Genomic DNA, 20,190 nt, shown 5'->3' with positions numbered 1-20,190 from the left:
ACTCTTTATAATTTTCCTATGCAATGTAATCTTTTTCGTTGTTCATATGTTCTATCTCAGATTATTAATGTGCATGATGGAAATCCTTGCTATTTGGTTGTATCTAATTATTGGAAAATGAATTGCAACTTAACCTTGGATAGAACAACCATGAGATTGGGTTCTAGGAATAGACGTAATCTCTAGGTCATTCTATACATCAAATCTTAATGCAAGTCATGTGTTAAAATAATTAAGGAATTAATGTTTTGACATATTGGACTTAGAACTTGCTTCTAAGGAATTAGGGGCTAGTATGCTTATGATGAGGATCTTTGAGCAAGATAGAGAAATTGTGTAGGAAATATTGCGTTAGTATGGTTCATGAAATCCAACCTTGGTGAAGTCTTTTCTAAATTCTTCTATAACTTTAGTGTTTATTAAATTTGCATGTTGTTCTTAAATTAAATCAATCTTTTTATGTTGACATCATTGCTAAAATTAGTAAATAATCACACTTATACAAATGAACACAAATCCCTTGGGAAAACGATACTTGGACTTCCATTTTTACTTCCTGTAACGAATTGGTATACTTGCCAAAGAGTTAACATAGTCCCTCCTAACATCCGCCATTGTATGAGTCGGTCACCACACGAACCTTCAACTCTGATACCTCTTTCGAGAGAGGATCAGTGGAGAGATGCACACCAATGAGACATGAGCCCAATATAGGACTTAGACTCACACTTGAATTTCCAACAATCTCCTTCTCAAGTATGAGTCCCTTCACATTAGTATTTCCCTCTCAAGCAGAAGCATTTCATGCCACAAGTACCCCTTCCTTATATCGCTATTCATCTTAATGTGACACCCTTACCTGACCCTTTGTTAGAAAGACTTTCGATATAGTGACTCGTTTGAGTTGCTCACCACACGAACCTTTGGCTCTGTTACTAGTTATTGGAAATATATCAAAATTAACAGATAAACAAGCGGAAACAAAACCCAAATCAAATTTTCCCTAAATAAATAACATGCAAAATAATAAAATGCAAAGAACAAAGAAGGGAAGAACCCGCAAACACCAAAACTTTTAAAGTGGGAAAACCTCAATGTGGAGAAAAACCCACGAGACCTAGTCCAGTAAAATCTTCCACTAATAATAACTAATGGGTACACCACAAGTACTCTTCGAGATTCCGAGAATCAACAAAGCCATATTTTCTTCACTAACATGGTGGATAACAAACCCCAATAGGTACTTTAAATAAACAATAGAAGGAATCCCACTATATGAGAAACTTTTTTTCTAAGGTAGCTTTTCTACACAGACTTATATAGGACATTCTCTCCAAGGTAGCTTCTGTGCACATACTCGCACAATATTGATTGCTCTTTTCTTCTTCCTCACTCTCTCTGATGGGTTATGTTTTATTTTCTCACAAGAGTCACTCACAACTTCTATCTCTCACTCTATTTTCTCTTAACAAGTGTTATGTAAGAGTTGCATATTTAAATTACATAATGGGCTGAATGGAGTTGCATATTAAAATTGCATAATGGGCTGAATGGGTTAAGAGCCCATACAAAATACCTCATTTTTAAATTTTTCTTAATTAAATCAGTGTGAGCTCAATAAATTAGTGATTCACCTGACAAATCTCTCTCTCAGCAATCAATTGGGCAATTGGGCCATGTAACAACAATATATGTAGAAGATAGAACAACACACTTGGATTCCCCAACAATAATTGTCACTGTCATTAAAAAGACGGTTACTAGATCTGCCAAGCAAATGAAATTTATCTTTAAAATAATAAATGTTTTCAAGGAGAGGACAATTATTATAGGACAACAGTAATGTGACTCACTTTTTTTACTCTCATCTTTTACTCCTTGACGGACGTGGTTTAGTGTAAGTCATTGATTAACATAACATTATCTTTTCTTTTGAAGAATTAATAATCCACACTAAGTCACATCAAAAAATAAATGATGAGAATAAAATAATGGTAATCATAATATAATTTTTCATGTGTCAGGGAAGAATATAAAAACTGAGTAAGGTCAAACAATCGTTACTATTAACCATTTTTAGTTGTTTATTTATTCTGATCCACTTATATTTTTAATTTTTTTTTATATATAAGAGTACAATCAATCCATTCAAAGACTTGCTTATACACAGAACAAGTTGTATAGAGGAGGCTTTTGGGTGAAAGATTTTATGGTACATCTTCCAATGTTAACATGAGTAAGTTGATATTAATTTTTTTAACCATATGTTATTGATCTGAAATATTCAATAAGTTTATTGTTGACTATTTTTATTAAAATTTTGATTAGTTATTTTTAGTAAAGTATTATCTTTTAAATCATATTTTTATTTATAGTATTAGTTTAGTTTTTTATTTATAAATTGATATTTGAGTTAAAGTATTAGTTTTATTTTTTTATAATTCGTTTAAATCTTTTTGAATTTATATTATTAGCTTTCGAAAGTTGTTATTTGTGCATGAGTTTTGGGTTAGTCCTTCATGTTTTTTATATACTTTTTTCCTTATTTTTATAAAAAAAATATATCTTATTAATGAAACTTTAATGTTCTAACACAGAGATGCCAAAATTTCATAATCTCACATTTACTAAGGTTTATATTAAAATTTTAAGTGTTGTTGAAAATGTGGTTTTCATTCTGTTTTTGGGGTTGTTTTAATAATTAAACATTTAATCTATTTTTTTTTTTAAATAAGTTAAGGTTTAATTTTATTCCCTAAAAGTCATGAATGTTACATTAGTGGCTCTTCATAGTTTATTGTGTTACACTTAAAATTTACTAAATATAACTTACACTGCTTCCCCACATTGATTTCTATATGTGTCTTTTAGTTTATACTTAAAAGCAATCAAGTTGGAAATGCCCCTGTTTTGTTTAAAGATATAAAACTGGCTTTTCACATCAATTTACTGATTTTTATGATATAACAAATTTGGCTATTATGTTTTCATGCGACCAGTGGCCACTTTGATGTTAAGTTATTTACTTTTAAACCAAGGATTCGTTTAGTAATTTAGATAGCCAAAGATCGAATATAAGAAGAGTTTACTTTATAGGCAAAATATAGAGTTTTGAAAAACCAATGTACTAATTGATTCATTTAAAATATTGACTTAATGGTTGAGCGTTGAAAGTTAATTAGTTGATTTGGTATACATTTAAAAACATAATTAAATATTTTTTTCCTTAACTTTTAGAAAAAGTTGAAATTAGTCAATTTTCAAAACATTGATCCAATTTACTCTCCTTACTTTATAAATGCGTGAATTTAGTTATTTTAACCAATTTTGTTAAGTTTAGTTGGCGTTTCAAACGTGTTTTATGATAATATTTGAGTTGTTTATATCTTTTAATATATTTCTGTTTCAATGTTAGTTAAAAATGTTTCATGATAGCATTTGAGTTATTTACATCATTTGACACATCTCAGCTTCAATGTTAGTTGAAAAACGAATTTCAAACATCAAATAAATTTAACAAAATTTGATTAAAAAAACTTAATTCAAGTATTTCTAAAGTTGATATTAAATTAGATCAAAGTTTTAATTGCAATTTTCATTAAAAATTAAGGAATAAAATGTAATACTTAAAAATATAAATATATGTGTTTCTAATATAGTTTAAATAATATAAATATTAAATTTTTTATATAATAAAGTACGGGTGTATAAAATAAGAAATAAAGCTAAAGATATATAACCTGTTGTACTTTAAATTTTAAAACATATTTAGTAAAATAACTATTATGAAATAAAGTTATTTTTTTTTTATTCATGTGTTAGTATGTACTTGGACATGTAAAGTAGTGACACTCTAAATCACGAGATAATCATATACTATCACATGAAAATATTATTTGAAGGAAATAACAAAAACGATAAATATGGGGAGACCAAATCAAATGGATGTCAATATACAAAAACTTCCATTAAAACTAAACTATCTTAAAATTGAAAAATCTATGACGTAGAAAAATTAAGAGGGATCCTAAATGATATAATATCATATTATTTATATCAAATTTTGTTCTATAAATCAAAACAAGTCAATTTATTTGCATAATAATTATGTCTAGTAAGTTGAATATTTGAAATTCGTACTTGAACAAATATGCAAACACTTTTTCTATCTTACAAAATAAAATAGAGTCACTCTCCGGCCAAAAATAAAATAGATTATTTTTGCATATAATAAAATTCAACGTCCTAAAAAAGCAGAAAAATCTCCAATATACTACTCCTAAAAAGACCAGTCCATGCTCCAAACCAGAATTGCCACATGTTGCATAATCTGTATTAAGCTCAATCTAACCAACCATGTAAGAATCTCCTGTATAAAAAATGTATATTTTTTTTTCCTGTTTGGTATTTGTATAAAATTACTTCAAAATCATAAGTTATCATTCTGGGTTTATTTATCTCAATTCATATACAACACAACTCCACAAAAACATTTAAACATAAAAAATATATAATAAAAATTAAAAAATAAATTAAAATTTATAGCAGATTAACCGAATTATAGTGTTTTTACTCAATAATATCAAACCGGGTCGATCCTTTTCCTGTTTGAACATCAACTCTAACTGCTCTACCCACTTAGTTTGGATAAAATTAGTTTTAATTTTGGTCTATCTAAAATATTGTTTAGAGGCTTTTAGTCCCTTAAGATTTATTTTTTTGTGTGTTTTGTCTTTACAACACTAAAATGCGTACAATTTGATTTTGGGTAATAATTTAGTCAAAATAGTGATTTACGTGATAAAAGGGTAATTAATAAACATTTGAGATAAAATACGTCTTTCTGTACCTCAATTTTTTATCCTTTTTATCATATAAAACTAAAATATTTGTCAACTTTAGTTTGATGTTAATAACTTTCTTCCTAAGGTCCAACTTGACAATTAATGATGTCATACGAATATTATATTATTACTTATTATATTAGTAGTCCATATTTATTAGTTAATAATTTTTTTTAATACTTTATCGTATATAAGATATCAAAACTATATTTGTTTAATTTTTAAGTTTCCCCTTTATAAGTAATTGTTGAATATCTTTCTTCATAATTTTACTTTAAATGTTTTTAGTGTAAAAGGTGACAGATACAACATGATTAAATTAAGAGGAGAAATAAAACACATACATAATAAATTTTTGTTTTATGTTAGGAGGGTATACAATGAGAGCAATTTATCTTTTATAGACACTGAAATAACGGTATGTTTTATTAATGTGAGAATATAAAAAAAAAATCTCATACCAAATAATATTGTTTAAACTTTGGTCATCGATCGAGTCAAATACCTTCATGTGATTTATATTGTAACGTCCCAAAAATTGGATAACCTCAAATTAATGAAACATCGCGTACATAAATATTTAGAGAGTATGGAGTTTGGAATATGAAGGTCTACATTATACCAAACATATCCATACAAAAAGAGGCACCACACTGCCTAAAACAAGGTACAATAGTTCAAAGTAGCACAAGGTCTTGTCTAGGACAAGGGAATCATAAACTAATAAAGCTCCTCCAGCTGTGGGCTCCATAATGAGCTCAATACCTGTCTATAATCATCAAGCTACAACATCCCTATTGTTATTACCACTGTCAGGGATTCTCACATCTACTCACATCAACAAAATTGATGATCATCGCAAAGGAAAAAAATCACACACAAATATACAAACAAGCAGAAGGGTAAGCTAGTGTAAAAGATTCTTATATCATAACACTCAACATGCAATTTCAAAGTCAAGCATAAATAACAGTCATCCACACATGTGATACCAAACCATTTAAGACTCCAAGACTTGAGTATCTGGATACATAATGAGGCACCACCACGAGATCCGTGGAATTACGTCATAGCAGTGCGGTACCACCACGAGGCCTTCGTGGAATTACGTCCTTACATGAGGCACCACCATGAGGCCTTCGTGGAATTACATCTTGGCCTTGAGGCACCACCACGAAACCTTCGTGGAATTACGTCCTTACATGAGGCACCACTATGAACTCTCGCCACGAGGTTTATGGGATTACGTCCATCTGATGAGGTACCACCATGAACTCTCACCACGAGGTTCATGGAATTATGTCCATTAAATGAGGTACCACTATTAACTCTCACCAGGAGGGTCATGGAATTACGTTCTATCCATACCTTATCCATGTTTCACCAATCAAATATCGAGTTCTCATGCATACCAGCTTTATACCAATATTCAATCAACCAACAAACCTTGATTCACACATTTTCTCATGTTAAGCTCATAAATTCCAGCCCATAACTTACATAATACATGCATTTCACACTTTTCATGTTTTATATAGGCCAAGTCAAATAAATCATGCCATCAACCACTACAAACATGAAAGCATACAATTCTCCAAGCACACTACCGTCAACCTCACTCAAGCCAGCAGCTCTCGCTCAGGCGAGAGGGATCCCTCGCTCAACCTAACAGCTCTCGCCTGGGCGATATTTCGAACAGGGGGCACTTCGAGTTCTCGCTCAAGCTAGCCCATCTCGCTCAGGCGAGATTGCTCTCGCTCAGGCGAGAGGCCTTCGCTCAGGCGAGAGGCCTTCGCTCAGGCGACAACTCGAAAAAGAAGAGGGGCGAGCCACTGTTATTCTCGCTTAGGCGAGAGCTCCTCGTTTGGACGAAAGGCCCACTTGCTTAGGCGAGTTTAACAGGTCTCCCTGTTTTTCACGCGAGCAACATTCAAAACACAGTTCCAGTCATACCCAGCTCAGATTTCATGCAAGCACAACATCAACCAAACATTTGAAACACGATTCACCAATCAAACAAGCAATATACTACAAAACTTAAAGAACTCTAACTTCCCTTACCTAGAAAGGGTGAACAAAGGACTTTGACACCAACTGCGGAGCACAACAACTCCTGGAATAGACTAAAGAGATGGAAAAGTATAGCGGAACAAATTTAAATGGGTTTATTAGTACGAATCCTAGTTGGAACCATGAGAATAAGTTGAAGGGAAAAGAGCATGAGCTGCGAATTGACTAACATGGAGTAGAAAATAGATTTGAGCTAGCTGGAAGAGGACTAGGAACCAAACCCTAGTAGAGCTTGTGAAAGGAACAAAAAGCATATGAGAAGGGGCTGTTTTGCAAAGTGAGAGTTGAATGAGAGACCTTGGATGCTTTAGGGGCCTTGGCACCCTGAGACCTTGGATGCTTTAGGGGCCTTGGCACCCTATGGGCCAGCCTTTAGGCCCAACTGGTTTAAGACAACTTTAAAATATTGGGGAAAAAATAATTGGGCCTTACATATATAATTAACTTTATGCAATGAGATACGTAGTTAGTGTAAAAGCAAAATGATATTAAGAAAAAAAAAACTATAATTTGATTTTTACTATAGTAAAAATTAATAAAATTATATATGGCATAACAAGTATTTTTTGAACATGTACATGCTTATTTATAAATATTTTTTGAATTTTCTAGTATAAGTTTCTTAAATTCTTACTTTAATTAATTTATAAACTAATTTTTGTAGATTATAAAGAAACCCATCTCCTTTCTTCTTTTCTTTTTTACTTATAGAACTGTTCATAGAAAAATTGATCCAAATATATCCAATAATTCGTAATTAAATCACTGTAGAAAATTTCTTCAGGCAGTTTTATTAACTCCTCATTAAAGTAAATTTCTGTTTGCTATACTAAAAAAAATTTCATGATACACCCTTTTCTTTGAATTTGATATCAAAATTCTCTTTTATTTACTTCAATTCTCACAACTTTGTTTTTACAAGACCTAACACCGAAATCGAAGAATCTCACCGCTCGGTGCCGTCCACACAACGAGACAAGAACAAGACAAACTAACTAGTGAACACATTTAAAAAGTCACCGTAAAATGTAACTCAACAATATTGCACGAATCAAAATTTTGTTTCATTAAACTATAAAACTATCTTGTCACTTCGAAACAGAAAAAGCTTTCTTGATAGATACAACTCAAAAACTATAAATAGAAGCACTACAAGGTACTCTTCCCCACCATCCATTTCCCACTTTCTTGCTCTATCAATCATTTTCCTCTTTCAGTTCGCAGACATTATGCATCCCTTTGTGGTCACAACGTTAATCTTTTCATTTTGTAGTGTGTTGTTGGTTGATGCTAGCAAAACCCTAATGGGTTTTAGCATTGATCTCATCCCACGCCACTCTCCCATGTCCCCTCTGTACAACTCCAAAATGACTCAAACCGAGCTAGTGAAAGGTGCTGCAATGCGATCCATTGCAAGATCAAAACTACTTGACTTCATAGGTCAAAATGAATCTTCACCACCATCACCACCATCACCATCTTCACCTTCACCACCTTCCTCCTCCTCCTCCTCATCTTCCTCTGCTGAAAGTGCCATAACTCCTGTTCCTGACCATGGTGAATACCTCATGAGATTCTCCTTAGGCACCCCACAAGTTGAAAGGCTTGCAATTTTTGACACAGGGAGTGATCTCTCTTGGGTCCAATGTTCCCCTTGTAAAACATGTTACCCCCAAGATGCACCTCTGTATGATCCAACTCAATCTTCCACGTACATGGACGTTGCATGTGATTCACAAGCATGCACACTCATCCCCCAAAACCAACGTGATTGTGGGAACTCTAAGCAATGCATTTACCTTCAACAATATGGCGAGAGTTCAATCACCATTGGGAAATTGAGCTCTGACACTGTTAGTTTTGGGTCAACGGGTATGGGCCAAGCTGCAACCTTTCCAGAATCAGTTTTCGGATGTGCCTTTTACAGCAATTTCACCTTTGAGATAAGCAGCAAGGCCAATGGCATTGTGGGCCTTGGCCCAGGCCCATTGTCACTTGCCTCACAACTTGGTGACCAAATTGGCCACAAATTTTCCTATTGCATGGTTCCCTTCAGTTCAACCTCCACTGGGAAATTGAGATTTGGGAGCAATCCAAATCAAGCTCCAACAAATGGGGTTGTGTCCACTCCCTTCATAATCAACCCTTCTTTGCCCTCTTATTATCTCCTCAACCTTGAGGGTATAACTGTTGGTCAAAAAAAGATGTTGACTGGTCAATCTGGTGGCAACATAATCATTGATTCAGTGCCAATACTGACACATCTTGAACAGAGAATCTATGCTGATTTCATAAGTTCTGTTAAGGAAGCATTTAATGTGGAGGCTGCTGAAGATGCTCCAAACCCATTTGAGTTTTGTGTCAGCAACCCTTCCAGCATGAATTTCCCTGAATTTGTGTTTCATTTCACTGGAGCTGATGTTGTGCTAAACCCTAACAACTTGTTCATTGCCTTGGACAACAACATGATTTGCATGACAGTGGTTCCCACCACTGGTATTTCTATCTTTGGAAACTGGGCACAGATTAATTTTCAAGTGGAGTATGACCTTGGAGAGAAAAAAGTTTCCTTTGCTCCTACCAATTGCAGCAGCTATTAACTGGCTTTGTTATCCTTGCAGACCCTACACTGTTTTCTTAATCTAGGTTATTTCGATAAGAAAAAGGTTGTGTTCTTTGTTTTATAGTCTTTTACTTAACTAGGTAGGAACTCTGCTCGTAGGGTGATATGTGATGCCTCTACTTATATGTCTACTATAGTCTGAATTGAATTTTGTGTTAATTTTGGAAATGGTTTTGTTTATCAGCTCCTATGAATCAACTAGTTCTATATGTTCAAATGATTTGTTATATAGGAGTTATTCTTTAAGAGTTAACTTTTAGAAGCAACAAACTAAGCTAATATTGGGTTAATTTCGAACAGAATCCTCTACAATTTTTCTCAATAAGAAATCTTCATATTTAATATTTTATCGTGTTTTGTACATTATTTATACTTTTGGAAAAAACAAAAATATATGTTAAGATATGATAATTCTCTAGACTTTTCATAAAATTCAGAAAATGTATAAACACTTCCTTTTTTCTTTTGTGTTGGGTAATTAATTAAAAATATGTAAACACTTTTTTTTTTTCTTGTTCGCTTAATGAAAAATATAATTTTTTTTTTTAAATTTCTTGTTCGCTAATTCATTAAAAAGATGTATTCTATTAAAATTTAAAAGTCCAAAAACTGCTAATTGTACTTATTGTTTTTAAAACATTTCGTTTCACATTTTTTATTCTACTTATTTATTATTTACATTATATTAGTATATAAAGTAGATATTTTTCTCCTAAAATGATTTATCTCATATTCAAAGTATTTTTCCACATTTTATATTACATAAAAGACTAAAAAGCATTATAATTGCTTCATATCTATGACATATACACAAAAGCTTATAAAAGGAAAACTTTTACTATCGGAATTGAAATATTGCTAGACAGATATTTACAATTGAATTTTATATCATATCTATTTATCGATGTTGTTCAATTCTAATTGGTTTAATTTTTTTTTATCTTATATTTTCATTTCCATCTTGATATATAGTTAAATTTACACATATTATTAGTGCACACACTTTTACAATATTAACTAACAAAAACATTAAATATATTTTTCAAAATAATTATTATAAAAATAAATAAATTCATTCGTATGCCTCATTAAATTGATAAAAAAATAAAATAAAATAAGAGGAAATGTATTTTTCAACGTTTGGATATGTTACATTTCCTGGCCATTGGGAGAGTAACGATCACTCTACTATCGAAACAAGAGATTAGAAAACGCTTATGATTCGATTATGCTGCACGCCAGCTTACGTTGAGCTTAATAATTGAATCAGGGGTCTCTTCAACAATTCTTTTATATATATATATATATATATATATATATATATATATATATATATATATATATATATATATATATATAAATTTTTAACAATTGGATGTTAATAATGTTTTTCTATGTGGAGATTTACATGAAATTTTCCTTAGGTTTGAAACATAACAAAAAATCAAGTTTGACATTTACATAAGTCTCTTTATGGTTTTAATTATGGTAGTAGACAATGATATGCAACGTTTTTTATTTTCTTTTCACACATAAGTTCAATAAAGCCTATGTTGATTTATTTCTAAAAATTTTTGGCTAAAAAATAACAGCCTTATTAGTTTATGTTGATGATGTAATTATGATAGGAAATGACATTTCTGCAATAACATTACTTTTTTTTCTTTATCAAACTTTTAAAATGAAAAATCTAGGAGATTTAACATATTTACTTGTTTATTTACTTGGTTTTGAGGTGACAAGAACAAGAATGGAATACACTCGCGTTTGAGAAAATACACCCTTGTTCTCAATAGTGAAGCAAGAATGCTTATCTCTACATCAGTTTTTACTCTACGTATCGATTCTAGCACTATTGAATAATTTTTTATTTTTTATTTTATAAAAGACTCATAGAAAAACTTGTCTACATAACTCATGTTGTTCATCATCTTAATTAATTTGTTGCAGCTCCTACTACTTGGAATCATTAGGCTTCTTTTTGCATCCTTTAGTATCTCAAACAAGTTATTGGATGAGGAATTTTTCTTGTTAATAAAGTTCAATTTAAAGCTTTCAGTGATCCAGATTGAATCAAAATGTCCAAATTCTTGTCGATTTTTTAAAGGCTACATCATTTATCTTTATAATTCTCTCATGTCTTAGAAGTTAAAGAAGCAACGAAATGATGAGTTTGATAAATGAATTGAAATGAGTTTTTTTATGCATAAGTCTCACAATTTGATTTAATATTACTTTGTATATTTGATTATATAGTTTACAATCTTTAAATTCCTCTAAATGAATAAGATTAACATCAATACAATCTAAATGGATACTTAATCATTTTACACTCACATATGTCTCATACTTTGTTTAAGATCCATATGCTAGGAACTTGTCACAACATCTTTGCCTGTGATAGGAGTAATATATAAGATTATCTATACATAACTATTAGATCTATAACCTAGACTTTAGGGTCTAGAGTGGCTTGTTTTTTGCTTACAGGTGGTCTTAGCAAACGCATTTTACAGTTGAGTTCATGTTGATGACTTTTACACAATGGGGCTAGAGGCCCCTACATTGTATTAACAAGTTATTTTTGAATAGCATAGAATGAAGCAATAATTCCATGAATTCACTCTGGCTATATTCATAGAGTATCAAGTTGAGTTTTTTTTGTGAATATTGATTTCAAGATTAGCAAAGATTTGTTTGACTGTGTTGGGATATGTATAAGAGTTGGAGCATCCTAAGTGCTCCGCAATCAATATATTTCTTTACCGATAAAAAAACGATAAAAATTTATTTAACGACATATATGTTTTAATTTTTGTGCAGAAGAATTTATCAAGTTAAATATTTAGTCGGTGGATAAGAAGAATCAAATCACAATATTACTAAAAAGTCGTCCAACATATTAACCGAAGAGAGTATTAATAGAACAATACAAAATAGTGTAAAATCTTTGTATAATCTTGTACGTGAACAATTAACATAAAACTTCTTAAGATAATGGACTACCCTTGGAACGGCATAATATTATTAGCTATGGCAATTTGCTCAAAGTCAAAAATTGAGACGTGTACTAAATTATAGCTTCGGTAGCGTAATTCATGGACAATGCTTTTGGAAGAAACTTTGAACACTATCTTTAAAAATTATCACCATAAATTATAGTGATATAATATAGCCTTCGTTAAATCATTTAGCAGCACGTCCAAAGCGAAAGGATAAAATAAAAAATAATTAAACAAATTGTTCTTCATGGTCTTTTAGAGTTTCGATGGGCTATATCGTTTAATATACAAATTGACCATTCCTTGAGCATGGAGATTGGGAATTCATAAACTGTGGAAACATAATTTATTAAATAAAAGTTGTATATTTTTAATGGAAAGCGTTATTTACGTTGGTTCATAAAGATAAATTCATTTTGACCAAATTTACTTACATTATTTGTATCTTACGTTTATATGAAAATAATGTGGGTCATTGATTTACTGGTAGTCTTATTTAATTAAAGTAGTTAGAATAATAATTTTAATGCATGTCGTCATTCGACTACGATTCAATCAATTACTAAAATATCGTTTTAAAATGTGTGCCTAAACTAATAACTACATCGTGTGAGTTATGATATATTTTATTGGACTGTATAAGTTCAGCACACTCCTTCGCCTTTCAAGATACTCAGCTTGGACAAATACATGTCGATCCTCTAGGATGATATGCATTCGATTTACACCAACTAACCAAGATGAGACCACTCCTATTAAGAACAATTAAACCCAAGATTATTTGCATTAATCCAATTATAAGGTAATTAGTGTTTTGGATCAAAGTCAAACCACGTAAGGTCCATGAATAGTGGTATAAGTAACATGTTTTACGAAGTACACTAATGACGTATCACTACAAGAAAACATGAAAATAACTTTCATATATTAGTTTGGCATGGTGTAGGAAGCAAATAGCATTCCATTAACATGGTTTATAAAGAAGCAAAAGAAAAAAATAAAATACAAAAAAGTTAGCATGGGCCTAACACACCTTTAACCCACTCTAAAATATTATTTAAAATTTTAAAATAATAGAAGAAAAAAGTGCGGATGAAAAAAAAAGTGCACCACGTGTAGTTTTTTTAATGACCTACATAATAAGTCGCACATGTAAATTAAATTTCAAAAAATTCATTATTAAACCACGTGTCATTGTATAAGAAATGCATTATATTAGGGATGGTATAGCGTGGGCTCAACCCACGTTACTATTAATTTGGGTATAAGGGTTTGTCTGACGCAAAAGGGAACATAAAATGGAAATATTATTTTATTAAAGAAAAGCTGAAAGTTGTATTATAGCAAACACGGTGTATTATTTTATTCATGAAAGTTGCACAACTTTCTCTTACTCCTTGCACTTTGCTGCCTCCCATCTTTTCGCATTCCACTCTTTTATCTCATTTTTATTCATGAAAGTTCAACCTTTCCCGCTCCAACTTTTAGTCTTCTTCGCGCAACACAGTCTTGAATAGAGGATTCATGTTTTGCCGTAGTAGGTCGCAGCTTCGAGTTTCGAAGACTGGTTTACGAGTTGTGTCGTTGTGATGTATCAGTTTGGGTAAGCATTATGTCCCCTAAACCCTCATTTTTCTTTTGTTTCTTTTGGGGTTATGATGATCAACCATGAATCTGAATGTTGTTTTTCATGTTTCGAAATTATTGTTTGAAGGTATTGTGATTACCATTTTTTTAAGGGTGTGTGGTTTGTGTTTGACAATGTGCGAATGAGAAATTTAGTGTAGTCTTGCATTGTTTCTCCGTGATAGGGAAAAGTTTAGGAAGTAGTTTCAAAAAAGAGAAGATTTTTTATTTATTTATGGTGAATGAATGAGTGGGTATTTAGAAAATCGAGAGGAGTTGTGTGGATGAAAGAGAAAAGGTGTGAGACTTATGTACGAATAGTGGTGTGATTTATTTCATTTGTTCTTACATATTCCAAACTAATAATTGTGCCATTTCACCCACAAGACTATTGATAATGTTAATTTTTTACCATTATCTAAGTTACATTTTATTAACAAAATCAACTCTTCTATGACTTTTAATCTATTTAATCCTCAATTTTACCTTACTTTTGTAAATAAATACATTTTGGGTTACATTGATCTAAATATACCACTAATCTCCATTTTTTTGTCTATTTATAGATTAGAAGCTTTGTTCCAAAAACCCAGACAAATGAGTGACCCATAATAGCAAGGAGAAGATAAAAAATGTCATAAAAAGAAAGCAACATGTAGTGTTGGGTAGTTTAGGGCCAGGGCCAGGCGCTAGGCCACTTCCAGGCAGTCAACGCCTAACGGACAACGTTCAGCGCCAGGAGCTAGAGAGCTCCAGGGGCACACCGCCTGGCGGCACCTGGGGGCGACTCCTGCATGATTTCACTTTCTCCTTCTTTGCTTACGCCTGGCGATGGGAGGCTTCCGCCAAGCGCCACTTTCGCTGATGTGGCAAGTTGGCCCTTTTTTCTTCTGTTTTTGTAAGGGGAAAATCATCTTAGACGTTTTGGAGGTCGAGCAACACATTTTGGAGCGCTTGGAGGTTTGCTTGGGCTAGTGAGAACTATCCCTTCTTCCTCTTTGTATCTCCTCCCTCTTCCAATTCCATTTTGTAAGCTTGGGCGCTCCATGATTGTAACATCCCTGTCAGGGATGTTACAATGATAATGGAGAGCTAAACCCTTTTTTTTTTGGAGTTAGATGTAACCACTGAACTTTCATGTATCTGTGGATGATTTATATATATATATATATATATATATATATGTATATATATATATATATATGTATATATATATATATGTATATATATATATATATATATGTATATATATATATATATGTATATATATATATATATATGTATGTATGTATCTATATATATATGTATATGTATATATATATATATAGATACATACATACATATATATATATATATATATATATATGTATGTATGTATATATATATGTATGTATGTATGTATGTATGTATGTATATATATACATACATACATACATACATACATACATATATATATATATACATACATACATATATATATATATATATGTATATATATATGCTTCTTCCATTAATTGCTAGTATTTTTGTTTCTTTACTTAATGCTTGCTTTGTTTTAACCATCCATTGCATGATATTTGGGTCATTAGGTATTGAAAAATATATCTTGAAACCTAGAATTGGAACAAGATACTTAATGGAACTTGTACCTAGGAATGGAGCTTGATCCATTAGTATTCTTAAACCCTAGTGCATAAAGCGAGTTTGCTTATTTAGAGATTCAAGGAATTGACTCTTAATAAGGAAACTTAGGCTCATTCAACTAAGGGATTAGGGTTTGAGTAGACTTCTGAGTTGACATTAGTAATTTAATGGAGAAGAATTTTAGTGTTTTATATACATGATAGTGAATTCGGTGAAATCTAACCCCAACAATTTCACTCAACTTCATTTCTAGTCTTTTCTAGTTTCTAGAGTTTCAAATATCCAAGTTCACCTTTTACTTGTTTATGCAATATTTACTTTCTTGCACACAAAAACCCAAATTATGAATTCATTCTTTAATTTAAATTAGTTATTAATTGCACGATTATTTAGTATACATGAGTCTCTTGGGAAACGATATCCTGGTCTTACCGGTTACTACTTGCGCGATCTGATATACTTGCCAGAGTCTTAACATTTATTTAATTTGGTCCTCATTTTCGTTTTGTGTTCAATTAGGTCCTCATTTTCGTCAAATTTTGGTCAATTTATGTCCTTTTTACTTATGATGTTTAAATAGTTAACGTTTTTGAACAGTACATGCCTCGTGTCAATTCCTGGTTTTTTGCTTTTTTTAATATATTTATTTTTTTAGTTTAAAAGCAATTCAGAAACAAAAATCTTGATCAAATTGATTAAAAGCAGGTGATTTGAATACAAAGTTTTTCCACATGACAACTACATGGAGGACAATGAAGAATATGGTTAAGGGAATCAGAATTCAGGATGAGTAGTGCGAGGTACCAAGAACAGTCAAAATAGAGGTCAAAAAGTGTTTTCAAAATAGATTGACTGAAACTTCAGGGAAGAAAGTCACACTGAATAATATGTTTCCCACCCTTAGCGAGGATTATAATGTTATTCTCGCAAGAAGATTTTCTGAAGAGGAAATTAAGAAGGAAGTTTAGAACTGTGAGAGTACTAAAAGTCCAGGACCTACTGGTCTCAATTTCAGTTTCATAAAATTTTCCTAGGATATTATTAAAGATTAAGTGGTAAAAGCAATAAATGTAACATCGTAGGTGGATATTACTTAATAACAAAAAATTATAATTTAAACTAAATCTAAACATAAATATTATTCCTAAAAAAGCGAGAAAATTTAAAATCTTTAACCGCGAATAAAGTAAGGATACTTCAAAAATGCTTTATTACAATCTGAAAACTAAAATCCAACATAAAGAAAAATTATAAAATATCCAAAATCAATTTCCTTATATAAAAGCCAATAGCTATCCCTCACTCCATCTCTATGCATCGCCATCCTTACCTAGAAAATCACATATGCTCCTGTGTGACAAGTCACACGATCATCGCCAAACACAACTAGAAGGTACATAATAACTCCAATCTCATAACCTATATAAGATTATCACATACTCAATCATTGTCTTAAGGATTCAATATGCTTCCACAAACCTGCTCGCTCGTGGTCTAACTCTACGAACCTCTCAGTTCATAGTCCAACCTTTACAAACTTTCCCACTCCTAGTTCAACATGCATGAACATATCCTGTTATGAACCTCCCCGCTCATAACATCCTCGAGTGTGAGCTCAAAACATACAAACCTCCCTGCTAGTATCCCCACACAAGAGTACATCCAATACGAACCTCCCCGTTCGTATTAATCACGCGTTTCCAACTCCATCACGAACCTCCCTACTCGTAATCCATGCAAGCATATCCCAGACCAAGGACCACTACCATGAGGCATGCAAAACTCAACACAAACATACACTGCCACTGCATTATCGCCTGACACAGCCTAAACGCTGCCAGGTGAAGTTGTAGTGCAGACCGCCTTGTGGTCCAAACTCGTCACCGAGCGCCACACGCTCTAGGGACATCCTTGGTTACCCTATCGCTTGACAGTTTCTTCTGCACTACCAGGTGCTACACCAGTAGCATGGCAACTTCTAGTTTTTTCACTTCACCACATGTTTCAACACCTCAAACGTTCTAGGCACACATCCAAAATACGAAAAAATGTCCATAAAGTTAAACATAACTCAACTTACACTATCATACTTCATATGCATCAATCCCATATATTTTCACTACTTATTAGATGCCAAAAACTGACTTTGACAAGAAATAGAACATGCTAAAAGAACTTTCAAGACAAAAGCTAAACAATGCATACAACTCATGTGAGACCAAAACTTATGCTAAACATCACACTACAACGTTCCATTTATTTTAATACTCCAACCCCTTTCAAGACAACCATCATCACGCCTTCAGATTTCATGTTTATAAATCACATATTAAACACACCACTTCACAATTCCATACATTTTATCATCATACCTTTTTTCATGATTGAGAATGAACCCCAAGAGAACCCAAACCAACAACCATCACAACCAACACATAAAGTGCCTCTATGCACTAGCTGTCGCTTGGCAACAAACAGGTGTTGCTAGGTGGTGGATTAGTTCCTGGGTAAAAACTTAGGCTTTCCTACACCTACGAGAATCCTAATTTACCCAAGTCTCGATCTAGTTGTCCAAATGCATAAAATCACATCAAACCACGTTTCCAGCATACACACACTCAATTAAATCATACAATGATGAAGGATTGACCCCAACCAAGGATGAAGGCACATGCTTAAGAAGACTAAGCATGTTTAGAAAGGAAGTTCATTAATCCTTCATCCCTTTCATTTGTGTTTGTTATTTTTGATTCCCTAAGTTGACTTAGTTGAATCAACTTTAGTTGACTTGTTGACTTTTGACTAGGTTTGACTTGTTGACTATAGTTGACTTGATTTAAGCCAACATGCTAATCTATGTTTATTTGCTTTGTAGGTTAATTAGGAGTAAGAAAGCAATGCTAGGTGGCGCATGGTGATTGGGGAGCATAAATGATGTGGATGAGAGAGTAAAGCAAAGGCATAAAGCATAAAGTAAAAGGCATAAAACAAGTGTACCTATGTACCTTTGGTCTCCTTTGTTTTTAGCACACTTTGGCACTTTTTGGAGACATATGAGACACATTCTTTATCTCCTTTTGTGCTAGAACGAAATTAGCCTTGCACACACCATAGTTGGCTCTTTTGTCTCTCATTTTTGTAACCTTATTTGACCTAGTTTCTAGAAGCTAGAGTTAGGTTTTTGTAGAGACATGCTTAGGTATCTTTTATTTGCTTAGAGGCCCCTAAACTCTTCTATATACGGGGTGCTCCTAGACATGTAAAAGGGTTGAACATTTTGAAGTAAAAACACTGTTGTGTCTCAACCATTTGTGAGAGTTTCCTCCCTTGGGAGAGAATACTTTTAAGCCTCATCTTGCATAGCAAGTGGCGGCACACATCCACTCATCTTCAAGGTTGCCATGGCTTCTAGCCTAGCCTTGTAGTGGCGTGCTTCTTACATTTTTACCATTTCTTTCCTTTCCATTTTATGTTTTCTTCTTCCTTTAATTGTTCTTGGTTTTCTATGGTTTATTTGCTTTCCATTTCCTTTTTGTTTTGAATCAATCCATCATCTTCTTCTCTTGAGCTTTGTGAAAGAAACCTTCACATCTAGATAGCTTGCTATCTTAATGTCCATTGGGGATTTCACTTAGCTTTCTTAATCAACTCACACCATATTCAATAATCTTAAAAGAACAAGATAATCCTTCATCATACAATTACAAAAATCACCATCATTGGTATCTGAAAATCATATTTCATATTCATCCCAACCCTTATTGAAACCACATGTTGATATAATCATTCAATAATCAAATCACAATCAATAGTGGAATTCTCAATCAATTATATAAATACATAGTCACATAAGAGTATAGGAATTTATAAGACACTCAAAGATACCACAAAGCCAAAAAAATGAAAAACACGAACCAACCTAGTTCGTGTCACCTGGCAGGCCTTCATTTTCGCCAGGCGGTTTCTGGACAGAACCCAAAAACTACGCAAAAACGGCATGCATTGCTTGGCGATGTTCTTAACCCACTAGGCGGTTTCTAGGCAGAAACCCAGAAACTTGATTTTTCAGTGCGAAAAGAAAGAAGAACTAGGCATCCATGCTTCATCATATCACGAAAAACATAAATTAGAATAAAAACATGAATTACAACTTCCCTTACTTGGAATTCCCATCCAAACACACTCTTAGAGTTCCTTCTTGCCTAGAAATTGATCTACCCTTGCCTCTACCAAAGAGAACTTTTACCAGCCTTCTATACTCTCCTTAGGTCAGGTTTTGCTACTCTATAAAATTCCTCTCAGTTGCCACACGAATTTTCCCTCTTTCCCTCACTAAAATAACCCTTTATTTTTTTTAGCCCTAAAATTAATTTAATAAAAA

The 20,190-nt window shown here is 32.5% G+C and overlaps 1 protein-coding gene across 1 annotated transcript; it reads left to right on the top strand.

Moving 5' to 3' along the window:
• Positions 1-8,218: 8,218 nt before the first annotated feature.
• On the top strand, positions 8,219-9,514 carry LOC114188206 (probable aspartic protease At2g35615). The gene has a single exon (XM_028076770.1). It carries the CDS (start codon positions 8,219-8,221, stop codon positions 9,512-9,514), a length of 1,296 nt encoding a protein of 431 aa, XP_027932571.1.
• The last annotated feature ends 10,676 nt before the right edge of the window (positions 9,515-20,190 follow it).

This window comes from Vigna unguiculata, chromosome 1, assembly GCF_004118075.2.
Source record: "Vigna unguiculata cultivar IT97K-499-35 chromosome 1, ASM411807v1, whole genome shotgun sequence".
NCBI classification, from domain to species: Eukaryota; Viridiplantae; Streptophyta; class Magnoliopsida; order Fabales; family Fabaceae; genus Vigna; species Vigna unguiculata.
Note: the sequence above shows the minus strand (reverse complement) of the source record. Positions and strands in the feature narration are given on the sequence as shown.

Coding starts and splice junctions, on each gene's coding strand:
- LOC114188206 (XM_028076770.1), top strand. CDS start 8,219: ATGGGTTTTAGCATTGATCTCATCCCACGCCACTCTCCCATGTCCCCT.